We start from the raw sequence: 27807 nt of genomic DNA on the forward strand, positions 1-27807 counted from the left end.
CAATTTGCGCAAGTTACGACCCCGTTCAAGTTTTGACCGTGGCGGTATATATCATTAATATATATAATAAGAAAATATAAACACTATTCGTTTTTAGTAACCTTTAAACCCAACTCACACAACTTAGCTAAATTTGACAAGCTGAAATCTATACGTAGGATAAATACTCGGAAGATGAAGAAATCAATTCCAATTATCACTGTGACATACGTCATTGCTGTTCTTGCGCTAGACAATTCCAGCACTTCACCCGTTCTTCATCAGTGACGCATCACAGTTGCATAAAGGAACGTCGACGGCGCTGCTGTGAGCTTGGCATAATGGTTTCTAACAGATAAACATCCACTTTTTAAGATTTGCATTTTGCTAAAAAAAATCCTGTAATCATATAGCTTGATCTGATTTTGGGACATACCTGTCTCCCTGTTCCCACCAAAGGTACAGGAATAGAGACAGATGCACTGTTTAGATCTAGATAAGTCTATTTAACTTGTCCTAGAGACATTCTATTTGCTCTAGACGTCACGAGAGATGCAAAAATCCGTATAACAAACGTCTCAATATGCCTGCCCTGACAAAGCCTGCCTGGAACAGTGTAGGAACACACAAAAGCTGTTAACTACTAGATTAGCGGATCGATTCCGAAGTCTGCCTTATAAAATACCAGTAACGTATTGGGCACACATCTGAACACCCCTGTACACGTACCATGCCATGTGTTGGTGAAAGAAAGTTACCGGAAGTGATGTCACAGCTCTCCATTACTGTGAAAACAGTACATCTAACTATCATCTATTCTCAGAATTGACATATGTCACAAAAAAGGTTTATTAAATAGTAGTCTTAAAATGGAGACCAGAGCCCTTCTTCATTTTCTGAAACTGTGGTCATCTATCTAGACTTGTCGCATATTCTTATTCTAGACTTGCATGGGCTTTCTTGGATATATTTGTCTGTCTCCTTGACAGACCAAAACACGTTTACACACCACAAACTTGGAATTACTCGTTCGGAAAGCAGCTTTGAATAAACATATGGAACATCTGACAGCTGTGATTGGATGCTTTTCTGTAAGATTTTATGTTAATAATTTTTAAATGTACATACATGTTGCATATACATAGAAGGATGTAGTGTTGTCTTGTCAACGTATGATGAATGTGACAACAGATATTTTCGAACAGGTGATATTTGATTCGGAATTCTGGTAGGTGTGTTTACTGTGAGTACTCAGCCTTACGATCCAGTGATCAACAGCATGAGCATCGATCAACGCAACTGGGATGCGATGACATGTGTCAACCAGGTCAGCGAGCCTGACCACATGATCCCGTTAGTTGCCTCTTACGACAAGCATGGGTTGTTGAAGACCAATTCTAACCCGGATCTTCACGGATACATGCTGGTCGTAAGTGCCGACTAAATTGTAGGTCATGATCGGTGACTTGGGTTCCAGCCTACCTCAACGGCGTGGTCGTTGCTTACAACACCGATCACTGGATTGTCTGTTTACAAACCGTCGTCATTTCCCTGGAATATTTCTGAATGCGACATTAAGCTAAAAAAACACAAACAAATATAAAAGTTTCATTTTCTTTGTGGGCTCGTGTTTTTTTAAAAAGTAGAAAGGTATTCAAATCTACATCACCTGGGGCTTTTCTCCCAACACAAGCTGGCACGCCCGGACATAAATACACTTCAACTCAAAGGGTCGTTACAACCAAAGTAATTAACTCTAACAAGCGTTTGATAAGACGAAAGCAGTTGGAATGAGAACATCTGGTCCGTCTAGCCAGTCGCCAACACCAGTGGCTGAATCCACTGACGGATGTGGCCAAGAGTCTTGTGTCTGGGGCGTCCTGAGACCAATGTGTTCCTGACCGCCATTCAGTCATAGCCTGCCGTGTCTTTTCATGAATGAAATAGCTCATCCAGACTATAAATAAATCTCTCATTTATCTCAGTACGTCGTAACATAATCCTTGCACAAACACGACCTGAACAGCAGGTCGCCGTGTCTACATTGGAACTGTACATTAACGCCAATAAGTGGCTGTATGTGGAACAGATTGAGTCTGTGTGCGTGAAGCGAATACTCAAAGATACAGTTGAGTTATTTAACAAGACAACACACCCGTATCTCGTTGACTGAAGGAGATGATTCAATTATGCACGTAGGTGCATTGTATTACACCCATTTCAGAACTCTTGCCATCTTATTGCTAAAGCACACACGCACGCACGAACGCATTCACTCACACACCCAACCCTGTCATATATAGTTGTGTTACCTGTCCCTGTGGTTGTTACCTGTCCCTGTTGTTGTGTTACCTGTCCCTGTTGTTGTGTTACCTGTCCCTGTTGTTGTGTTACCTGTCCCTGTGGTAGTATTACCTGTCCCTGTGGTTGTACTACCTGTCCCTGTGGTTGTGTTACCTGTCCCTGTGGTTGTATTACCTGTCCCTGTGGTTATGTTGTCTGTCCCTGTGATTGTATTACCTGTCCCTGTGCTTGTGTTCTCTGTCCCTGTGGGTGTGTTGTCTGTTCCTGTGGTTGTATTACCTGTCCCTGTGGTTGTGTTGCCTGTCCCTGTGGTTGTGTTGCCTGTCCATGTGCTTCTGTTGCCTGTCCCTGTGCTTGTGTTGCCTGTCCCTGTGGGTGTGTTGTCTGTCCCTGTGCTTGTATTACCTGTCCCTGTGGTTATGTTGTCTGTCCCTGTGATTGTATTACCTGTCCCTGTGGTTGTGTTGCCTGTCCCTGTGGTTGTGTTGCCTGTCCCTGTGCTTCTGTTGCCTGTCCCTGTGCTTCTGTTGCCTGTCCCTGTGCTTGTGTTGCCTGTCCCTGTGAGTGTGTTGTCTGTCCCTGTGGTTGTAATACCTGTCCCTGTGGTAGTATTACCTGTCCCTGTGGTTGTATTACCTGTCCCTGTGGTTGTGTTACCTGTCCCTGTGGTTGTAGTACCTGTCCCTGTGGTCCCTGTGTGATTGTATTACCTGTCCCTGTGGGTGTGTTGTCTGTTCCTGTGGTTGTGTTGTCTGTCCCTGTGGTTGTGTTACCTGTCCCTGTGGTTGTGTTGCCTGTCCCTGTGGTTGTGTTGCCTGTCCCTGTGCTTGTATTACCTGTCCCTGTGGTTGTGTTGCCTGTCCCTGTGGTTGTGTTGCCTGTCCCTGTGCTTGTATTACCTGTCCCTGTGGTTGTGTTGCCTGTCCCTGTGGTTGTGTTGCCTGTCCCTGTGCTTGTATTACCTGTCCCTGTGGTTGTGTTACCTGTCCCTGTGGGTGTGTTACCTGTCCCTGTGGTTGTATTACCTGTCCCTGTGGTTGTGTTGCCTGTCCCTGTGGTTGTGTTGCCTGTCCCTGTGCTTGTATTACCTGTCCCTGTGGTTGTGTTACCTGTCCATGTGGTTGTATTACCTGTCCCTGTGGTTGTGTTGCCTGTCCCTGTGCTTGTATTACCTGTCCCTGTGGTTGTCTTACCTGTCCCTGTGGTTGTCTTACCTGTCCCTGTGCTTCTGTTGCCTGTCCCTGTGGTTGTGTTGCCTGTCCCTGTGGTTGTATTACCTGTCCCTGTGGGTGTGTTGTCCGTCCCTGTGCTTGTATTACCTTTTCCCGTGGGTGTGTTGTCTGTCCCTGTGATTGTATTACCTGTCCCTGTGGGTGTGTTGTCTGTCCCTGTGCTTGTATTACCTGTCCCTGTGGTTATGTTGTCTGTCCCTGTGATTGTATTACCTGTCCCTGTGATTGTGTTGCCTGTCCCTGTGGTTGTGTTGCCTGTCCCTGTGATTGTATTACCTGTCCCTGTGGTTGTGTTGCCTGTCCCTGTGGTTATGTTGTCTGTCCCTGTGATTGTATTACCTGTCCCTGTGGTTGTGTTGCCTGTCCCTGTGGGTGTGTTGTCTGTCCCTGTGGTTGTGTTGCCTGTCCCTGTGGTTGTGTTGCCTGTCCCTCTGGTTGTGTTGCCTGTCCCTGTGATTGTGTTGCCTGTCCCTGTGCTTCTGTTGCCTGTCCCTGTGGTTGTGTTGCCTGTCCCTGTGCTTGTGTTGCCTGTCCCTGTGCTTGTGTTGCCTGTCCCTGTGGATGTGTTGTCTGTCCCTGTGATTGTATTACCTGTCCCTGTGGTTGTGTTGCCTGTCCCTGTGGTTGTGCTGCCTGTCACTGTAGTTGTGTTACCTTTCCCTGTGGGTGTGTTAGCTGTCCCTGTGGTTGTGTAAGCTGTCCCTGTGGTTGTGCTGCCTGTCACTGTAGTTGTGTTACCTGTCCCTGTTGGTGTGTTACCTGTACCTGTGGGTGTGTTAGCTGTCCCTGTGGGTGTGTTAGCTGTCCCTGTGGCTGTGTTACCTGTCCCTGTGGTTGTGTTACCTGTCCCTGTGGTTGTGCTGCCTGTCACTGCAGTTGTGTTACCTGTCCCTGTGGGTGTGTTACCTGTCCCTGTGGTTGTGTAAGCTGTACCTGTGGGTGTGTTAGCTGTCCCTGTAGTTGTGTTGCCTGTCCCTGTGGGTGTGTTACCTGTCCCTGTGGTTGTGTTACCTGTCCCTGTGGTTGTATTACCTGTCCCTGTGGTTGTGTTACCTGTCTCTGTTGTTGTGTTACCTGTCACTGTTGTTGTGTTACCTGTCACTGTGGTTGTGTTACCTGTCCCTGTGGTTGTGTTCCGTCACCAGACAAGGAAAAGGGCGCCTGTGACGAGAGGAATCAATTTCTTTTGATTAATTCGAGATTAATGTACGATGACAGTGAAGACTATGAATGTCGTGCTTTGAAAGTAGGTATGCAAATTACACATTTCATGGTCAATTAGCTGTGTCTAAGATGATAGGTTTACAATAATCATAATTGTCATAATATTCGTTTTCTTTCACAGTATCACTTACTGGAGGCTGAGAGATGTCACAGTCTGCGTATAGGGTTTAGAAGGAATGTAAGAAGAGCTCGCCGTGTCATCGATCGATATAGTCAAGCGACTTCTCAAATTGAGGACATTTTGTTAAACTAGACTAACTCCGATATGGCACATTGCATTACACTTTTAAAGTCAGTATCAGTCAAGGCTTTGTAACACGGTAGCCTATACACGCACGCACGCACACACACACGCACGCACATTATCAGGAGACGCGTTAACGAGGCTGGCCCGATATCTGACAGCCTCAGAAAACTGAGTGTGACCACTCTGAAAAGATGACCATCATCCGCGTATTCTCCATCTGTCCAAGCAGATGCACATAGTGACGTCATCAGCATCAACAGCTTTGGCAACGCTGCATGTTGGTACGATATCTGTTGTGTTTTGGCAACATGTACACAATGTTTGTAACTAGTAGGTCACAGTCACGCCACTCTTCAAAATAGATACGTTGTTTGGGGAAAAATATTCACAAAACACCAGATGTGTACTTTCTTTCGAACGTCAGTTTATTTATCATGTCCCAGTATATAATCTATATAATATATGTAATCATCGCTGGAATAGTTCAGACCCTGAAACAAAGTGTAGTGTATGTGGCAAGTCTAGATTCCCGTTTTTCTGTAACATATGTTCATGTCAGAGACAAGGTGCTAGTCTTGCCGGTCTTTACATTTGAGTATCATAGCAGCATCGTTGTTTCGCTAGATTGGAACTATTGTGTGTAATCAGGTGTAAATATTATCTTACAGTACACTGATTTCAGGAGTTGTACATACATTGTACCTATGTGGGGGGTCGAACCCGGGTGTTCGGCGTGACGAGCGAACGCTTTAACCACAAGGCTACCCCACAATCCAAAATATAAGTGATGATGAAATTATTTCACAAGCCTCTTTGTTGAGCGTCTCTCATACAGCCGTGTCAAATCGTGGGCCCCCTATCTGCACCCGCGTTTGATGGATCTCGAGCACGTATACGACCGAATAGCAAAAGGTTGTATTTCCTTCCTGCCTTGCTGAATGTATTCACAAGGGCACAGAAGGAGAGATTCCGAGTTTGGAACGGTCAATTACTACCGCCCCCGTGGAGTTTGGTGACATTAGCGTTAGATGCTCAGGTTAACTGGGCCTATTTAGAATAGAATGAAGTAGTCGTAGAGGCAGATGTACCTGCTGTTGATGCCGGGGCTTGGTGCCTGCTTTCTTGTAACCTGAGTATCATCCTGTGCGTTAGCGAGTCAGTGGGTTAGTGTTCTTGTACAAACCTTGTCATACCCTTCTTCCATGAAGATCCGGGTTAGAATTGGTCTTCAGCAACCCATACTTGTTGTAAGAGGCAACTAACGGGATAGGGTGGTCAGGCTCGCTGACTTGGTTGACACATGTCATCGTATCCGAATAGCGTAGATCGATGCGCATGTGTTGATCACCGGATTGTCTGGTCTAGACTCGATTATTTACATACCGTCGCCATATAGATGGAATATTGCCGAGTTTTCCCTCTTGAATCCTTTGTCATGCCATCAACCCCTAGTCTGGGTAGTTCGTCGCGACGCTACTACACAGACATCTCCGTGTATCTTTTTCTATTATCAGCTGTGCGTTGTTTAAGCAACATTGATGGACTCACTAACTTGTACCTGTACTTAACTAAGTTCTGTATATGTCAGCGGTATGTGGTACAAACCAGTGATTGATATTGCAAGCAAACAATCGACGCGTCTGGAGTATGTTGACACGCCATCAACCAAATCACCTAGCTCGACGGGGCGGTGGGATAGCCTAGTGGTTAATGCGTTCGCGTTCTATTCCCTATTTGTTTACATTTTGTGAAGCCCAGTTCTGGTGTCCTCCGCTCTGATATTGCTGGAATATTGCTAAAAGCGGCGTAAAACCATACTCACTCACTCACTCACTCACCTAGCTTGACCACCCGATCCATTAAGTTGACACATAACCTCAGCCTATGCCACTATGAACCAATTTTAACCTGGAACCCGAAGACTCCATATGATTATAAGCTTCTATATAACCTTCCTATGCATCGCGTATTTCAAGCTTAAGGGCTCGAATGTACGATGTCTTATAAATACACAAATTGCCAATTTGCAAATTACAAGAGCAGCCTGATTTCCCTACCGTGTCTCTGTGTACATTAAGTATTGTTTCATTCCCATCTGCTAATGTTTTCAGTTCAAATAATACACTTTGAATCGTGTTGATTTCACTTTCCGTGGATGAAGTTCTTAAGGACGAGGAACGGATGTTGAATTTCTCGATATAAAAATCTCGCGGGATATGCACGCATGGCTATTTTGAAATCTTTTTGCGCTTTCATAAATGAATATTATTAGCGTGAAGTGTGCATGAGTATAAATACATTTCATTACTTTCAAGTCTAAGATCCTGAATATCTTAGATGTTTGTACGCATGTCTATTCGGAAATGGAGAAATCACGTGATCTATGTCTCTAAAAGTGCAGTGAACGACTAAAGAGAGTCCATTAAGGAATGTCTGAGAGAGAATGGAACTGGAAGCAAGGTTAGACCTGGCTACTAGAGAGAACAGTTCTTCAAACTTTGTGGTCTGAAATATGTGAATTTATAGAGATACCAGAGAAGAGGGAGAGGAAGGGAGAGGGAGAGAGAGAGAGAGAGACAGGGTGGGTGGGTGGGGGTAGAGGCACAGAGGGAGACAAAGAGAGTGAGAGAGAAGAAGAGAGAGAGGCAGTGAGAGGGAAAAGGAGAGAGGGATAGAGGCAGAGAGAGTGACAGGGAGAGTAAGAGAGAGAAGAGAAAGACGTCAGTATTGATCAGACAGCCTGTATGGTGCTTGTATCCGAGTCTGTCCACCACTTCTCGTGTTGCCAGACAGAACCGTAACAGTCGCGTCAACGTTTCGTCAACGTTTCGCACCATCATCATCATCATCATCATCATCATCATCATCATCATCATCATCATCATCATCATCATCATCGTCAGCAGCAACATCGTGAACATCGCGTTCAACATTTTTGTATGTGTATGTATAATGTAACGATGTGTGTGCGTGCGTGCGTGCGTGCGTCTGTTTGTCTGTCTGCGTGCGTGCGTGTGTGTGTGTCCAGCTGTATGTATCTATTCATGTAGTCTGGCATCCCGAGTGCATGTGTACTGCAGCAAGCAGGATATGTCAGGCGGAGGAAACCCCCAAGGCTGAGATGGATCTCCGGACACCTTGTGTATGTCTGATCTGGAAACCCCTCACATCGCGGCACTTTGTCGAGCAGGAGTTCCGTTCAGTGTCTATATGTTGTGTATATACCCGGCACGGGCACAGAGAGACGGGAACTGAAAGCAAGGTTAGACCGGATCAGGATAAATAATACTTCTTTAAAATACTTCTTAAAAACTTTGTGGTCTGAAATATGAAAACTGGGGGATCTATTTTTTAAATTTTCATATTTATGTACAGTGACAGTGTATGCTACCTCAGCATTTTCAACCCGAACCTGAAGAAATGTAGACTTGCTTAAGTATTCTAATGAGAGATGAAGATGAGAATTTCTCTATTCTGGAAAGAATTCCTCTGATTTTTAAAGATACGTGAGATTGGTCTTTAAGTTAAGTCAATGAACATTAAACATGTGGAAATTGCACATATGTATACAAGACCATTTTATGTAGGTGACACCAGATAATAATGAGTAAAGGACTTGGAATATCACTTTAAACAGTATTCGAGTTATGGCCGGGCTTCTGACCTTCATGTGGGAAGTCCCAAATTATGAGGCTCTCTTTCTCCTTTGGTGAAACCATTAGGGACTGACTGACTGAGTTTGGTTTTACACCGCTTTTAGCAATATTCCAGCAACCTCGCGGCAGGGGACACCAGAAATGGGCTTCACACATGGTACCCATGTGGGGATTCGAACCCGGATTTTCGGCGTGACGAGCCAACGCTTTAACCACTAGGCTACCCCACCGCCCCAATTAGGGATGACAAACCTAGAAACAGATACGCTTAACGAGCCGGAAATCCTTCTTCCGATCACTGGATTCTTTCTTGTCTAAGGGAAGGAACTCTGCAAAGCGAGCTGCGGCTCCTGGGCCGACTGGGCCGACCGTGCCTCCGAAAGATTTGTTTGTTTATTTGTTTGTTTGTTTGTTTGTTTGTTGTTCAACGCTGTACTCACCAATATTCCAGCTACATGGCGGTGGTCTGTAAATATTCGAGTCTGGACCAGACAATCTGTGATCAACAGCATGAGCATTGATCTACGCAGTTGGGATACGATAACATGAGTCAGCCAAGTCACCCGATCCCATTAGTCGCCTCGGTTGCTGACAACTCAAAGATAAATTGTAGTGTAACATCATTTCCATAATTTTCATCTTCATGCCATCTGTTTTTCTAGTTGAAGATGTTATATATTTATTTTATTTTATATTCTTTGTATATCTTATAAATCATTATCAAAATTCCAGGAAATGTCTGGAAATAGCGGACTATTAACTGTATGTTGACTTTGTACGATAAAAGTGCAAATAAAAAGTGATGAAAGTGAAAAAAAGCATGGGTTGCTGAAGACCAATTCTATCGAGTCCCCCAAAAGACAATAAGGAACAGAATAGTATAGATAGGATTATTGTTCATACTGACATTAACGATGACATTTACGTTCACATCAACACTGACATTAAAATTGTCACAATGCCATTATCACTGGCAATAACAATGTCAATAACATTGACTTAACATTAACACTGACATTATCATTGACATTCATATCATCATTAACATTGACATTAACACTGACATCATCACTGACATTGATATCAACACTGACATTATCACTGACATTGATATCAACATTGACATCAACACTGACATTATCATTCACATCAACACTGACATTATCACTGACATTGATATCATCATTGACATTATCACTGACATTGATATCATCATGGACATTATCACTGAAATTGATATCATCATTGACATTATCACTGACATTGATATCATCATTGACATCAACACTGACATTGATATCATCATTGACATTGACATCAACATTGACATTATCATTCACATCAACACTGACATTATCACTGACATTTATATCATCATTGACATTATCAATGACAGTGACATTAACACACTGACAATAATATTGACATTATCACTGGCATTAACACACTGACAATAATATTGATATTATCACTGACATTAACACACTGACAATAATTATTATCACTGACATTAATATTGACATTATCATTGACATTAACTGACATTGACACTGACAATAATATTGACATTATCACTGACATTAACACACTGACAATAATATTGACATTATCACTGACATTAACACACTGACAATAATATTGACATTATCACTGACATTAACACACTGACAATAATATTGACATTATCACTGACATAAACACACTGACAATAATATTGACATTATCACTGACATTAACACACTGACAATAATATTGACATTATCACTGACATTAACACACTGACAATAATATTGACATTATCACTGACATTAACACACTGACAATAATATTGACATTATCACTGACATTAACACACTGACAATAATATTGACATCATCACTGACATTAACACTGACATTAACATTAACACTGATAACATTTAGGTCAAACCATGACACATATTCCCGACAGCCCTCAATAGGATCTTGATCCTTTCAAAGGCATATAGTACAATGATCCTACTTTACACCGATTCACGGCAGTCGAAGATCCAGGCGGGATTTTCCTGAAGAGTGAGTTAATGCCGGAGGCGCAGTTTGCCGTTGTTGTAGATGTCTCTAGATATTCGAACCGAGATAACCGCTTGCACTTAGACCCGAGATCCTCCCCTAGGTGGTGTATAAATATACCCGTGTGTAAACAGAACCACAAACGTTAAATCAACTTCAGTTCATGAACACAGATGGTCGGGTCTGATGATTGAATACAGTCTCTGATGCTCCGTAACTTGGACAAGTCCAAATATTGTTCTTCGTTTTGAGGGTAATTATCAGTTGTGTAAACTCTGTACGTCAATCGAAGTTCTTGTCACGACAGAGGATACTGGGTTTACCAGGAACGGAGGTCTGGGATTCTTGGAACGGAGGTCTGGAATGCCAGGAACTGGACCTTGGAGCGTTTCAACTGCTACAGAGGCAGCTGGGTTTAATTCGTACTTGTTTAACTAGCATTTCGGCCACACCACGACGTGTATGCTAAATATTTGCAGAAAACAAAAAGAACAATGTCAGTGTAATATCCGAATGCATTTTACGTTATTCAAAGGAAGAGGAAGGTGTGCTCGCCTGTTTTCGTCTGTATAATTCCATAAACGCAAATATACATTTTACCCGAGAAGATCACGGTTAGAATTGGTCTTCAGCAACCCATGTTTGTCGTAAGAGGCGACTAAAGGGATCGGTTGGTCAGGTTCGTCGAGTTAGTTGATGCATTTCATCGAAGCTCAATTGCGTAGAACGATGCTCACGATGTTGATCACTGGAATGTCTGGTTCAGACTCGGTTACTTACATGTCGTGTGACTTCAAAGAAACAAACAAAAAGATATAGACCTCAATTATCAAAAAAATATTGCGTCAACAATATTAAGTTGGAACGGTTAATGCAGCACAAGCCCCACTCAGATGGGGGTGGGGGCGGGGGGTGGTGAGGTTAAAGCGTTCGGACCCCAGAAACAGAAGTCAGTCAGAAGGTGTGGTATAATTTTCTTGTTTGGTGAGCGAGTGTTTCACTAATAATGGTGAAACCGACTACTACAGGTATGGTGCAGACAAACCAAGGATCATTTAGAAGATTTGAACCTTTGGCCCAGCGGAACTAGGAACATACGATCTCACGATGGAAGCAGCTCTGATGTATGCAACGAGCTGGAGTGGAAGAAATGAGAATTCCGAGACAATATCAAGGCGGAAACGCAATATAAAAAAACCACATCGACCTTAACAGCAGAGCAAAAGAAAGAAACATCCATGTTTGAAGGCGGCATTAATGAAACAGAAAAGAAATGATTATTCGATGGTGATATAATTTATAAGGACATTTATACCTTGAACGTCAGGTTTGCAGTGTTCTGCCAACTGTTTTAGCCCATTATAACAACTGCGTTTTTTGGGAGTTTTTTTTATCAAAACCAATTTTCAAGTGTATAGGGTTTTTCTCCGGAATTTTCACCATACCTGCTACTCCTGTTCTCTTGACAATGGCCTTGTCTTACACAGAGTATGTACAGGAGTACCAGTGCATCACAACTGAGGCTCCAAGTTCCTCTTTAAAGGGAGCGTTGGGGTGGCCAGGTGGTTAAAGCGTTCGCTCGACACGCCAAAGACCATGGATCGATTCCCAACATGAATACAACGTGTGAAGGTGATTTCTGTGGCCTCCCGTCGTGATAATGCTGGTATGAAGTGGCGTAAAACCATACTCACTCACCCAGCCCCCACCCCTTGAAAGTGATGTCTCTTAGTAAAGTTAGTGAGAAGGTTTGATGTCGCTTACAGAGATCTGGATTCGAACCCACCATAAGCGGATCTGAAAACGACTAAGAGAAAATACTCGTGACAACGAACTGCGGCAAGTCAGACGTCATTTTCCCGATTCAGGAAAGTAAAAACCTGGAGCTAGCATATGACAATACATTGATGTAGTACAATCCTGTGTTTGGAAATGAAGATACATAACAGCCAAACAAATGTGATTCTAAACACAAGATTATACAAATCTACAGACACTTTCATGACCTAGTTACGTGCCCCGTGTCAATGAAGCCACATAATAACTTGGATAGGGCGAGTGTCCCAGCTGAAGTATGTCGGTTATATCACAGAGGACATTAGGATAACATGAAGAGCAGCAGTAACTGGTTACTACACTGTTAAACAGTGGCCTCCTGCACGTCTATTATTACTTGAAGTTCCATTCAGTAATCAGGGGATTGGGAAGGGGCGCGTCTCCTTGATGATGGACTTGGAGAACATCCTGACATGCTGGAAGACATTAAGCGGCTTTAACCTAGACTGTTGTCTTACAAATCAATGAGCCGTATGTCATGGCTCCCAGCACCACTGACGACCATTACCTCCCACTTTACAAGTCATCCGTATCCCCTCTGTCAGCAGCCTCCCGCCATCACATCGGACCCACACACTCATCACAGACCCACAACCATCGCCTGTCACTCCACCACAGACCTACAACCATCACCCTGTCACTCCACCACAGACCACAACCATCACCCTGTCACTCCACCACAGACCACAACCACCACCCTGTCACTCCACCACAGACCACAACCATCACCCTGTCACTCCACCACAGACCACAACCATCACCCTGTCACTCCACCACAGACCACAACCATCACCCTGTCACTCCACCACAGACCACACCATCACCAAGCTGTCACTCCACCACAGACCACAGTCATCCACCATCACCCTGTCACTCCACCACAGACCCACAACCATCACCCTGTCACTCCACCACAGACCACAACCATCACCCTGTCACTCCTACACAGACCACAACCATCACCCTGTCACTCCACCACAGACCACAACAATCACACTGTCACTCCACCACAGACCACAACCATCACCCTGTCACTCCACCACAGACCACAACCATCACCCTGTCACTCCACCACAGACACACAATCATCACCCTGTCACTCCACCACAGACCACAACCATCACCCTGTCACTCCACCACACAACACAACCATCACCCTGTCACTCCACCACAGACCAACACAACCATCACCCTGTCACTCCACCACACACCACAACCATCACCCTGTCACTCCACCACAGACCACAACCATCACCCTGTCACTCCACCACAGACCACAACCATCACCCTGTCACTCCACCACAGACCACAACCATCACACTGTCACTCCACCACAGACCACAACCATCACCCTGTCACTCCACCACAGACCACAACCATCACACTGTCACTCCATCACACACCTTAACCAACGCACCACACCATGTTGCCTTTAATCACATTTACAAAATCGAAATCTTATATCGTATATCCTGAAAGCGTCTGTTCTGATTCTGAATAATTTGCATCCGCGAATAGACTAAGGTGAATTGAATATGTTCTAGTGTATAACATAAACATACCATATCTAGGAATTTAAAACAGATTAGAATAGTTATTTGTTTATGTAATGAAATCGGCGGAGGTTAACATTTTTTATAATCCAATACTTGCTCCCACGGGATATATTACTTTTCAGAGATCGAGCAGTATTTCCCAGGAGGGAGTTTTGAGTAACCTTTGATCATGTTAAGTTTCAGCTTGAAAGGAAAGGATTTGTTGGCTTTTTTGCAATCTCAGAAAGGAAGTACGTTCACAATATTTGATTTTTTGCAATCTCAGAAAGGAAGTACGTTCACAATATTTGATTTTTCAAACACTTACGACAGACTTAAGTGAAAGCTTCATTTCTTACACACATATGAGTGAGAAACCTATAGTACTTGTATTAAAACAAGTGTGTGAGATTGAATTCGAGGCCAGTGATTGGATACTCCATGGTGATGACCGAGGGTCAAATTATGACGGACTACTTTCCTGATAGTAATTTATTGATAAGTTAGCTGGTCGAACACACGGCTGTGTCGAACTGTGGTTTTAGTGTGCTGATAACTGTATTTAGGTCTTATCTATTCCTCCTTGATAATCAGCAGATATGACCAAAACATAGGAAGTGTCGCACGAAATATGGACAGTAAAGAATGGACCGAATGACTTCACACATGGCTGTTGTGTATTAATACGAATTTGACAAAATATGCGACGATTCGATGCTAAAAACTGTGCGTTCATATGACATGTATGCCAAATTTATACGTCTCACTTTAGAACAAATTATATATACTCATATAAATTTATGCAATAAATTAAGAACCTTGGTGAATACTGGGTGTGTAAACAAATCCCTGCTGTAGTGCCTGTCACATATTATTATCTTGAAACGAGTTGTTAGTAGTGTGTAACGTCTCCCTGGCGTGTTTTTCAAGATGGCGGCACATCCGGTCCCCATGGGCGCCGCCATCTTGGATCAAGATGGCGACACCCACGGTGACCGGATGTACCGCCATCAGGGGGGAGATCACTCGGGTTCCGGTTCCGGTGGTTCCGGTTCCGGTGGATGCGTACGCATGGCGATGACGTCACGTCCGGTTCCGGTGGGTGCGCGCATGACGATGACGTCACCTCCGGGCCAAGATGGCGGACGCGTTTCAAGATGGCGACCCATCCGGTGGGATCGCGTGAGATCTCGCGGGATCTCGTGGATTCTCGCGGGATCTCGTGAGCGTAGACGCATTTCAAGATGGCGGAACGGACGAGCGGCGGACGGGAAGGAGAGGAAGGAAAAGGAGAGGGCAGGACGGTGAAGGAGTGAGGGCAGGACGGTGAAGGAGTGAGGCGTGGACGATGGCGTGCATGCGGTGACGATGATGTAGTCCTAAAGTGTGTTTATTGTGGTACCAGCCTCAAAGATACCTATATTTACCGGTTGACGCATGGATGCAAGTGTGTAGTGAAACGAATGCTGGGCTTTCATCCATGCCAATGTATGACCCAGCTGTGGTCCCTGTGAGTAAGGTTCACACCACAAAACGGTCCTTTTTCAGGGCCACCCATCTCTCTCAAAAGAAGGGTACATTCAATGCAAACAACAATAATAACAACGATAGACTGGCATTTTTTTCAAACGTTTATTTCCCCCGCTAACAAGACCACTTTGACAAAAAGAGCAGGATTAGGGGCGTCCCTGATCTTTTGTTTACAAACGGTATGAAATGTAACATCATAATTGTAACATATCACAATATATTCACCTAATGATCTTAGCAACGTTGTGATTTCATTGTATCTACTATTAAATGGTTCAAGTGGCTGTAAAGTTTGCAACACAATGCCCAGTAACGGTACGTACTCACACATGTTGTTTTCATTCGATGGGCTTTCCTGTCCACCATACTCTTGATCCATTTGTTTTGGGGAATTGTTTGCACTCCTTCGTAACCCCGTGTCACGATCGTGACTATCACTAAGGCGATCCCGAGATTTAACTGTGAAGAGTGGGCATAAGACCATTCTTTTGAAAGTGACGGTCCCATGGCAAATGGCTACCGCTGTTGTGTTTACGTTAGACATTGCATAACTGTGACGTCATCGATGACTTCACAGCTCATGTGGAATTCCTAGAACTGCGTATTTTCCGAGAACTGCTCATTCCCATTTCTTTAACGTAGGAGCCCTGCGTTGCCATTCTGGGCGATAGCATTAAAGTCATCTATGTTTTTCCAGTTTCATCTGTATACCATCCTGGGCACTGGATGTACGTCCTTTTGGCTGCCTCCTCCATAACTTAGTCACGTTTTCAAATAGGCTCGGTAGGGTAGGTTCCCATAGAGGGAGTCGTTTCCAACTGATTGTGTCCCACAGGCACACTCACCTCTCGTAAGAGGGAATGCATCATGTCGTTCACCGTGAACATGAGTGGCTCAATGTCATCATGAGTCGCATCCGTGCCATCTGTATTCTTGATTTAAGCCAGATGCGGAGCTATTACTGACTAAAATCTATGTAAGCACTGACAGGGTTAGCAATGTTAAATTGGAGGGATCCGTGACGTAAGATAGCGCAGGTCTTCCTGTCTACGCCAATGGTACAACAGACTATCATGCCACATTTCAGTGTATCTATTGTGCTACATTATTGAAGGACACTCACACCAGGCGTTTGAGTGATTGGGTGAGTGAGTTTAGTTTTACACCACGCTCAGCAATATACCAGCTATATGGTGGCAGTCTGTAAATAATCGAGTCTGGACCAGACAATCCAGTGATCAACAGCATGAGCATCCATCTACACAACTGGGATACGATGGAATGTGTCAATCAATTCAGCGAGTCTGATCACCCGATCCCGTGAGTCGCCTCTTACGACAAGCATGGGTTGCTGAAGACTAATACTAACTCGGATCTTCATGGGAATCAGGCGTTTGGAAGCAAGTGCCTTGTGAAAACAAAGATGATCATCTATGCCTGTCAGTGTTTAACACACCTGTGGTCACTCCCACTGTGAGTCAATCTCACCCAGCGGTCCTTTTCAGGACCACGCATCTCTCAAAAGAATGTTGCGACCAATGCAAACAATAGGTCAATCGTTTTATATCATTCGACAAAAGATGCAGGAAGTAACACAGACATCGATGTAGGCATTCATAGGGTTGGCAATGTTAAATTGGAGGGACCCGCGACCGAAAGGGTGCCAGAGGACTGTAATGAATCCACTGACCTTCTTGGGCCAAAGTCATCACAGGAGAGACAGGAAAGAGATCCTATTGTGCCTTGGAACATTCGCAGGCATCCTGGCGCATCATCTTGACAACTGATCTGCACAACAGGTCTGCACAACAGGTTTGCACAACAGGTCTTGACCGTACCGTGTCTGGTGTTGAACTGAACCCCTCTTCCATCTGGACGGCCCTTTATGCTGCCTGATCAGGGACATCTCGACCCCAACAACTACAGGTGGTTGGTGGTGTACCGTGTACAAAGCACGTTGCTCTTCCCTTGCATTCTCCTTCTCCTTTGGCCACCAGTTGTCTGTAGTTGTCATTGATTTCTTCCTCAGGACAAAACAGGCACAAGTATTCACAAGGGACTTTGGCATGCTTCAGGTGTTCTCGCCAAGGTTGGTCTGTGGCTTCCCATCGATGAATTTTCAGGCCGCAACAATAACAGATCACACTATCACCTCGTCCATGATAGAAATAGCCAGCCATGGCCAAGTCATAAGGACACTGGGCCATCTGTATAGGCCATGTTCGAAACGACCTCGCACGTTGATAAAACTTGGCATACTCGGCGTGAGTAGGATTCTTCAAGCTGTATCCAGGTTGTGTCCACGAGGATGACAGAGGAGAAGGAATATCCTCTGAGGATGATGACAGAGGAGAAGAAGGAATATCCCAATATCCCCATGGGGATATATCCACATACAACTTCTTGTGCCTGATCTTTTGAGACACCCATTCCGTATCGGGGACATCGAATGCACTCATGCTGATACGTCTGCACTGTCTGACGACTTGAAGCCAAATGACGCCTTCTCTCAAAACAATGCTTTATGTTTCTTGGTGAATCCCACTGCCTGTTTCCGTTTTCTTTCTGCGCTCGTGATCCTGGTGGGTGTTGTCACAAGGTGACGAGTAAGACTTGTTTCCCATGATGTTACGAACTGTTCCCCACACTTCGGTGTCCAGAACTGATATCTTGCACTAATCCCGGCAGCATCTTGACGCCTGCTTTGAGAGCTGATTTTCCCACCATCTTGAGGATGGAAAGTGCTGAACGTCCCATGTGGGTCTTGACCCAGCTTTGACATCCTGCTGCTGCCTGCCACAAGGCAAGCCACCCTCCATAGCCTGCAGGATGTTGAGGATCATAGCAGGTGTGGTGGAGCCATGCAGGAGACATAGATGACGACTCTCTGTTGTTGTTTCTCTTTGGACGTCTCATGTTGACACTGTCGTTGACATCTAAAAGTGAATCCACTGACGAACCCGGTTGAGAGGGGAGGAGGGGGTCTCTGCTGTGTGGGTGTCGTTGTTGCCTTCTTCTTCTTCTTTTTGGGTTCGACAGGAAGGTTGGATGGGGCTGGTGTCAAAAACAAGTCAGCTGGGGGGTGTTGATGCTTCACGGGGGTGTCAGGGGGCTGGGTGAATGACCCTTTGGTTTTCATCATCCAGGACCAACGTAGAGGGTTGCCAATCAGTTCATGGGGTACGTTGCTGGAAGCAAGATACTGACCCAGAATATTCCAACCCCGTGGAGGGTCTGATTTGGTACGTTGTCTAACAAGATCATTGATGAGATCCACCATGTGCGTCCCAGGCATGGGTCCCCCTTCCAATACGAATTGACCCGTCTCATTCCAACCCAAGTCGGGATGAGCACGAATACGGGCCATCAACTGCTTGGCCTTGGCTTGTAGCGTTTTGGGAACCGTTTGCACGACTTCATGCAGAATGGCTTCGACATCGGGTTCTGAAGCAAGAACAAAACCATGAGCCACTGCTCTACCATGTGCTTCGTGGACTCATTCTTAGGAAGGCGAACCTCGCCACTGGAACACGCTGCGTGTGACTCAGTAAGTCAACCCTACTTACGGTGAGCTAGGGGAGCTCCATCCCTGGGTACCCCGTCCCTGGGTGTCTCGTTCCTGGTTCCAACCCTGGGAGTGCCAGTCCTGGGGGTTCCAGTTGCCTCTAAAGGTCGTGGTTTGACCGCTGCTTGGTCTTGAAACGCCAAGGTGTGTTGCAACAAGGTGTTATACTGCTGCTCTCTGTCCCTAAAAGGAACCGTGTCATCACGGACGAGGGGATCCATATCGTGAAGCGTGTGCACATGTTTCTGTTCCAACAGGTTGGACTTGAACAAATGCGGTTGACGTTGTTCTTCTTGCAGACTTTGCCATACCTCTTCTGGGACCATCAGCATCTTCCGTGCATGCTTCAACGCTGACGAAGGAGCAGGGTCAGGAGGAGGAGGAAGATGTGATAGATCCGACTTGGGAAGAGTAGGTTTGACTTCAGTCATTCTGTTCTTCATTTTTCAACCAGGGTTTTCTTTCCATCAGAATCCATCTTGTGTACTTGTGATAAATGATTGGATAGTTTTGAAAGTTGTTTTGCAGTACAGCCAGGCACAGGGCAATCTTTCTTGACACGTTTAACCCATGCCTTTGGCACCTCCAGCGGTTCCAGCTCAACTGATAAAACAACTTAGAAGTGCACTTTTATAACCGAGGGGCACGGAGGACACACGAGAGGACACTTGAAGGACACAGAGGGACACTCGAGAGACACCTCGAGGGACTGTGGAGGGACACTTGAGGGACACATGAGGGACACTGTGAGGGGCACAACGAGACACTCGAGGGACACTTGAGGGCAACTAAGTGCACTTTATAACCGAGGGACACTGGAGGGACACATGACGGACACTGTGAGGGACACAACGAGACAATTGAGGGACACTTGAGGGCAACTAAACCGTGTGGGGATTGAGGGACGCTCGAGGGACACTCGAGGGACACAGAGGGACACTCGAGGGATTACAGAGGATGGACACTCGAGGGACACCGAAATGGGACAATCGAGGGACAACTTGAGGACAACAAGACAATCGAGGGACCCAGAGGGACACTCTGAGACAGGCTCTATTTATATGTTTTCACTTGGGAATGTAAAGGGTGGTGAGCTAGCGAAAGAGATTGGACCGTACACGGTGCTCTTTGGCTATGGTAGGTTTCAAGTCCAGAAACAGATAGGAACAAGGAGTCAAAGTGGCATCCACATAGGCTTCCCGAAGGAAGGCCGTCTGTCCTGGAAAGATTTGTCTGGCCAAGTGATCCATTTGCGAGGCATCCCTCGGGTTTTTAAACAGCACCATGTAGTGGGCATTTAAACTAATGGTGCGATGATGAGGCGATGAAGCAAAGAGGTTTTGTGTCAAGTACAACACGGACGTGTTGCGATGATGACTTTTCTTGGTAAACCATCGCAGGACCTCGGCCTCTTCCTCTTTGGTATCTACAGTTCTCGTAACGGTTTATTGAGCGATCGAAAAAAAGTGTGACCGGCTTGGTTGCACGTAGGAATATATCAAACACTTGCTCCGAGTCGGAGTAGATGGGAAGGCTGTGAGTGATTATTGTGCCTAAGAGAGGGAAATAAAGTACTAACAGACGTTTCTTGGCCAAGCTTGAGGAATGACAGTGTCCAGAATCTTGTTGTCGCTATCAAGCAGCTCGAAGCCATGGTCGACAAACTGATGGCGTTTTAAGTCCTGACCATCTTCATGAAGGCAGAGATTATCGAAAAACCTCGGACCTCCTTTGACCGTGTCAGAGAATTGTTAGACATGCTTCCCCGGCGTGGACCCCAAGCTTACTCCCTCTTCTGCAAAGCTTTGGAGGAATGTGGAGAGACAGAAGCCATGACATTGCTGGGTCTCGAGACTCAGTGACGTCATCCATGCACGACCCACGTGACGTCACCCTGTGTATCTATATAAAGACTCTGGCCCCATCGTGATTCGTCATCATACTTGTTCACGCTGCTCTTTGTGCTTTGCCACCTATCTAGAAGAGAGACACTTTTAGAACAGTTCAGAAGAAGCGGTGCAAGACGCTGTGCAGAAACAACACGATCGTGGCGATCATTTGAAGTGACGTCATAGCTCGCCCTGCTGGATTACCCATGTCGTGTGACTTCAAAGAAACAAACAAAAGATATAGACCTCAATTATCAAAAAATGTTACGTCAACAATATTAAGTTGGAACAGTTAATGCAGGCAAACCCCACTTATATCTTTCAGATGGGGGTGGGGGTGGGGGAACGAGGATAGTTTAAAGCGTTCGGACCCAGAAACAGAAGTCAGTCAAGGAGTTATTGGTATAATTTTGTTGTTTTTGGTGAGGCAGGTGTTTCACTAATAATGGGTGAAACCCGACTACTACAGGTATGGTGCGGAATAGACTGGGATCACTTAGAGATTTGAACCTTTGGCCCGAAGCGGGACTAGGAACGTACGATCTCACGATGCGGAAGCAGCTCTGATGTAACGAGCTGGAGTGGAAGAAATGAAATTCGAGATGATATCAAGGCGGAAACGCAATATAAAACCATCGACCTTAACAGCGGAGCAAAGAGAAACACCCATGTTTTGAAGGCGGCAGTAATGAAACAGAAAGAAATGATTATTCGATGGTGATATAATTTTATAGGGACATTTATACCTTGAACGTCAGGTTTGCTGTGTGTTCTGCCAACTGTTTTAGCCTATTATAACACAACTGCGTTTTTGGGGAGTTTTTATCAAGGAAACCAATTTTCAAGTGTATAGGGTTTTCTCGGAATTTTCATACCATGCCTACATTCTCCTGTTCTCTTTGACAATGGCCTTGTCTTTACACAGATTATGTGCAGAATTACCGATTACTTTTATCCACAACCAGGCTCAAAGTTCTCTCTTCGGGAACGTTGGGGTAGCCAATATTAATGGTTAAGCGTTCGCTCGACACACCAAAAGACCATGGTGGATCGATTCCCAACAGCGAATACAACGATGTGAAGGTGATTTCTGTGGCCTCCACGTCGTGATAATGCTGGTATGAAGTGGCGTAAAACCATACTCACTCACTTACCCCACCCTTGAGAGTGTGATGTCTCTTAGTAGAAGTTAGTGAGAAGGTTTGATGTCGCTTACAGAGATCTAGTTCTGAACCCACCATAAAAGCCCGGATCTGAAAACTGACTAAGAGAAAATACATCGTGACAACGAACTGCGGCAAGTCCAGACGTCATTTCCCGATTCAGGAAGAGTAAAAACCTGGAGCTAGCATATGACAATACATTGATGTAGTACAATCCTGTGTTTGGAAATGAAGATACATAACAACCAAACAAATGTGATTTTCTAAACAACAAGATTATGCAAATCTACAGAGAATTTCTGGTGGACCCTAGTTACGTGCCCCGATGTCCAATGAAGCCCGTTTATAATAGCTTGGATGGGGCTGATGTCCCAGCTGAAGTATGTCGGTTATGTCACAGAGGGACATTGGGATAACATGAAGGCAACGGTAAACTGGATTTACTACCTGCTGTTGTCGACAGTGGCCTGTTGCACGTCTATTGTTACTTGAAGTTCCGTTTCGGTAATCAACAGGGGATTGGGAAGGGCGCCTCTCCTTGATGATGGACTTGGGGAACATCCTGACATGCTGGAGACATTAAGCAGCTGTAACCTAGACTGCTTGTCTTACACCATCAATAAACCTTATGCATGTCTCCCTACCTACTGATGACCATTACCTTCCACTTTACATGTCATCCCATTACGCACCTCTGCTTGAAGCAGGCATCCCGTCACTACATCGGACCCACACTCGTCCACCCAGACCCACAACCATCACCTCTGTCACTCCACCACAGACCACAACCATCACCCTATCCACTCACACCACACAACAACCATCACCCTGTCACTCCACCACAGACCACAACCATCACCCCTGTCGCTCCACCACAGACCACAACCATCACCCTATTGCTTCACCACACACAACAACCATCACCCTGTCGCTTCACCATAGACCCCACAACCATCACCCTGTCACTCCACCACATCCACAGCCATCACCCTATCACTCCACCACAGACCACACACCACAACCATCACCCCTGTCGCTCCACCACGGACAACAACCGGCTCACCCTGTCCACGTCACCACAGACCACACAACAAAGCCATCACCCTGTCCCGCTCCACCACGGACCACAGCCATCACCCTGCCACTCCACCACGGACCACAACCATCACCCTGTCACCCACCACACTGCAACAACCATCGCCCTGTCACTCCACCACAGACCACAACCATCACCCGTGTCACTCCACCACAGACCACACACCACAATCCATCGCCCTGTTGCTTCACCACAGACCACAACCATCGCCCTGTCACTACACCACAGACCACAGCCATCGCCTGTCCGTCCACCACGCAGCACAACCATCACCCTGTCCTCCACCACACACCACAACCATCACCCTGTCCATCCTGAGATACAGCCATCACCCCATAATGCTACACCACAGACCACAACCATCACCCTGTCACTACACCACAGACCAACCATCACCCTGTCCGCTCCACCACAGATACAAACCGTCACCCTGTCCTTCACCACGCACCCAACCAGCCATCGCCCTGTCATCACCACTGACAAACATCGCCCTGTCATCACCGCACCACAGCCATCCGCCTATCACTCCACCCACCGCACCACAATAAATCGCCCTGTCCATCACCACGCACGACAACCACCACCCTGTCCTCCACCATGGACCAACCATCACCCTGTCGCTCCGCCACGGACCACAACCATCACCCTGTCATCACTTCACCGCAACGCAACCATCGTCTATCACTCCACCACGCACAGCAACCGTCGCCCTGTCCGCTCCACGGACAACAATACATCCACCCTGTCATCCACCACCTGACCATCCGCCTTGTCGCTCCACCACAATGACCATCGCCCTGTCCTCCACCGCGGTTCAATAAATCACCTGTCCTCCACCACGGACCACACACCCTGACCATCCTTCCTGTCGCTCCACCGGACCAACCAAATCGCCCTGTCATCCACCTGACAATAAATCGCCTGTCCACCTGGATTCACAATAATCATATAATCATCCACCACAACAATAATCATCAGCTCCACCTGACAAATATCACCCTGTCCTCCATACTGACAATGTCATCCACCACAAATGATAATCCGCTCCATAAATGATAAATCATCCCTGTCATCCACCATCCGCCTCCACCCAGGACCCTGATCATCCTGTCACTCCACCTTTCCTTCCATCCATCCTCCACCCTGTTCCATCCACCTGTCCACTCCTGGGCCACCATGTCCACTCCACCACCTTCCATCCACTGTCCACTCCACCTGGTCCATCCACCCTCCTTTCCTTCATCCCTGTCCTCCACCACCTTTCCTTCCTGTCCACTCCACCCTTCTTCCATCCATCCACTCCACCTTCTTCCATCCTGTCCTCCACCACTAATATCCACCTTGTCCTTCTTCCATCCACCTTCCTCCTCCACCCTTCATCCATTCCTTCCTTCATCCTTGTCCACTACCTTCCATCCTTGTCCACTCCACCATCCACCTTATCCATCCACCACCTTCTTCCTCACCTTCTCACTCCACCACCTTTCTTCATCCTTGTCCACTCCACCTCCACTGTCCTCCACCACATGTCCATCCACCCTGTCCACTCCACCACATGTGTCCACTCCACCATCCTGTCCACCACCTGTCCACTCCACCACTGTCCACTCCACCTGAATACCTTTCTTCATGTCCACTCCTTTCTTCCTTTCTTCCTCTTCCTGTCCATCCTGTCCTCCACTGTTTCTTCCATCCTGTCCTCCCTAATGTCCTTCCTCCTTCTTCCATCTGTGTCCACTCCACCACCTTTCTTCCATCCTTCCATCCACTCCTTTCTTCCTGTCCTCCACTATTTCTTTGATCCACTGTCCACTAATCATCCACCTTGTCCTCCACCTGTGTCCTTGTCCACTCCACTATTTCTTCCATGTCCACTCCTGTTTCTTCTTCCTTGTCCACTGAATTCCATCCACCTGTCCTCCACCATCCACTGTCCTTTTCTTCATCCACCTTGTCCTCCACTGTGCCATCCTTCCACTCCATCCTTGTCCACTCCTTCCTTGTGTCTTTTTTTTGTCCACCTCTTCCTTGTCGTCCACCACCTGTGTCATGTCCTGTTTGTGTCCTGTCCTCCATGGTTCCTGTGTGTGTCATGGCTGTGTGTGTGTGTGTCCACCTGTGTGTCCTTGTGTCTGGGCCACTGTGGTCCTGTGTGTCATCCACTGTCCACCGTCCTTGTGTCCTCCATGTGTCTGTGTCCATCCTGTGTCTGTGTCCACTGTGTCCTTGTGTGTCTGTCCTCCACTGTGTCCTTGTGTCCGTTGCCTCCACAGCACTGTCCTCCACCTGTGTGTCCTCTCACTGTGTGTCCTCCTGGTCTGTGTCCTCCTGGACCCTGTGTCACCCTGTGTGGGTCCTGTGTCCTTGTGTCGTGTCCATCGTCCTCCACCACTGTGGTGTCCTGGGTCCTGTCCTTGTCCTTCCACTGTGTCACTCCACTGTGTGTCCTTTGTGTGGAGTCTGTGTCCTGTCCTTGTCCTCCACCTCTGTGTGTGTGTCAGTGCATTCTCAGTGTGTCCATCCATTCCTGGGACCACTGTGTGTCCTCCTTCCTGGACCTGTCCTGGTTGTGTGTCTGTGTGTCCACTGTGTGTCCTCCTGGACCTCACCTGTGTCCTTCCTGGTCGGCTCCACTGTGTGTCATTCCACTGTGGCCTGTGTGTGTCGTGTCCACCTGGGTCCTGTGTCCTGTGTCCTGGTTGTGTCATGTCCATGTCCTCTGTGTGTCCTTGTCCTCCATGTGTCTGTCCATCCTGTCCACTCTGGGCCATGGTTGTGTCCTGGGACCTCAGTGTCTCCACCTGGGCCAGCTGTCCGGTCCACTGTGTGTCACCTGTCCTCTGGGTCCACTGGATCCATCTCTCCTGTGCCTGTCCTTCCTGGTCCTTCCGTCCTTGTCCACTCCTGGTCCTGGCCATCCTTGTCCACTCCACCACAGACCCTGTGTCACCTGTCCTCCACTGGGTCCTGTCCACTCCACTGTCCTGTCCTCCACTGTGTCCTTGTCCTCCATGTGATCCTTGTCCGCCTGGTCATCTGTGTCCTCCATGTCCTCCATGTGTCCTTGTCCTTGTCCTGGGTCCTGTGTCCATCCGCTGTCCTGTGTCCTTCCTTGTCCTTGTGTCGTGTCGGCCTGTGGTTGCTGGGGCCTGTGTGTGGGTCCACTCCATCCACTGTCCTCCACCTCCTTCACCTTGTCCACTCCTTCTTCCATCCACCTTGTCCATCCACCTTCTTCTTCTTGTCCCTCCACCTTCCATGTCCTCCACCACTGCTGTTCCCACCCTGTCACTCCACCACAGACCACAACCATCACCCTGTCACTCCACCACAGACCACAACCATCACACTGTCACTCCACCACACAACACGACCATCACCCCACCACAGACCACAACCATCACCCTGTCACTCTATCACACACCTTTATCAACGCACCACACCATGTTGCCTTTAATCACATTTACAAAATCGAAATCTTATATCGTATATCCTGAAAGCGTCTGTTCTGATTCTGAAGATTTTGCATCCGCGAATAGACTAAGGTGAATTGAATATGTTCTAGTGTATAACATAAACATACCATATCAAAGAATTTAAAACAGATTAGAATAGTTATTTGTTTATGTAATGAAATCGGCGGAGGTTAACATTTTTTATAATCCAATACTTGCTCCCACAGGATATATTACTTTTCAGAGATCGAGCAGTATTTCCCAGGAGAGAGTTTTGAGTAACCTTTGATCATGTTAAGTTTCAGCTTGAAAGGAAAGGATTTGCTGGCTTTTTTGCAATCTCACAAAGGAAGTACGTTCACAATATTTGATTTTTTGCAATCTCAGAAAGGAAGTACGTTCACAATATTTGATTTTTCAAACACTTACGACAGACTTAAGTGAAAGCTTCATTTCTTACACACATATGAGTGAGAAACCTATAGTACTTGTATCAAAACAAGTGTGTGAGATTGAATTCGAGGCCAGTGATTGGATACTCCATGGTGATGACCGAGGGTCAAATTATGACGGACTACTTTCCTGATAGTAATTTATTGATAAGTTAGCTGGTCGAACACACGGCTGTGTCGAACTGTGGTTTTAGTGTGCTTATAACTGTTTTAAGGTCTTATCTATTGCTCCTTGATAATCAGCAGATATGACCAAAACATAGGAAGTGTCGCACGAAATATGGACAGTAAAGAATGGACCGAATGACTTCACACATGGCTGTTGTGTATTAATACGAATTTGACAAAATATGTTACGATTCGATGCTAAAACTGTGCGTTCATATGACATGTATGCCAAATTTATACGTCTCACTTTAGAACAAATTACATATGCTCATATAAATTTATGCAATAAATTCAGATCCTTTGTGAATACTGGGTGTGTGAAACAAATCCCTGCTGTCGTGCCTGTCAGATATTATTATCTTGAAACCAGTTGTTACTAAGGGCTCTTGGATGGGTGGCATAGCCTGGTGGTTAGACCCGTGAAGATC

At 46.1% G+C, this 27807-nt stretch overlaps 1 protein-coding gene across 1 annotated transcript; it reads left to right on the plus strand.

The window, feature by feature from the left end:
- Window positions 1–22840: 22840 nt before the first annotated feature.
- Window positions 22841–24064, plus strand: LOC124281722 (mucin-2-like). Its single transcript, XM_046717686.1, has one exon. It carries the CDS (start codon window positions 22841–22843, stop codon window positions 24062–24064), a length of 1224 nt encoding a protein of 407 aa, XP_046573642.1.
- The last annotated feature ends 3743 nt before the right edge of the window (window positions 24065–27807 follow it).

Source organism: Haliotis rubra, unplaced genomic scaffold (genome assembly GCF_003918875.1).
Source record: "Haliotis rubra isolate DU_JTF1 unplaced genomic scaffold, ASM391887v1 Scf108, whole genome shotgun sequence".
NCBI lineage: Eukaryota > Metazoa > Mollusca > Gastropoda > Lepetellida > Haliotidae > Haliotis > Haliotis rubra.

Bases quoted from the DNA above. Each gene is read 5' to 3' on its own strand.
- LOC124281722 (XM_046717686.1), top strand. From the start codon at position 22,841: ATGTCTCCCTACCTACTGATGACCATTACCTTCCACTTTACATGTCAT.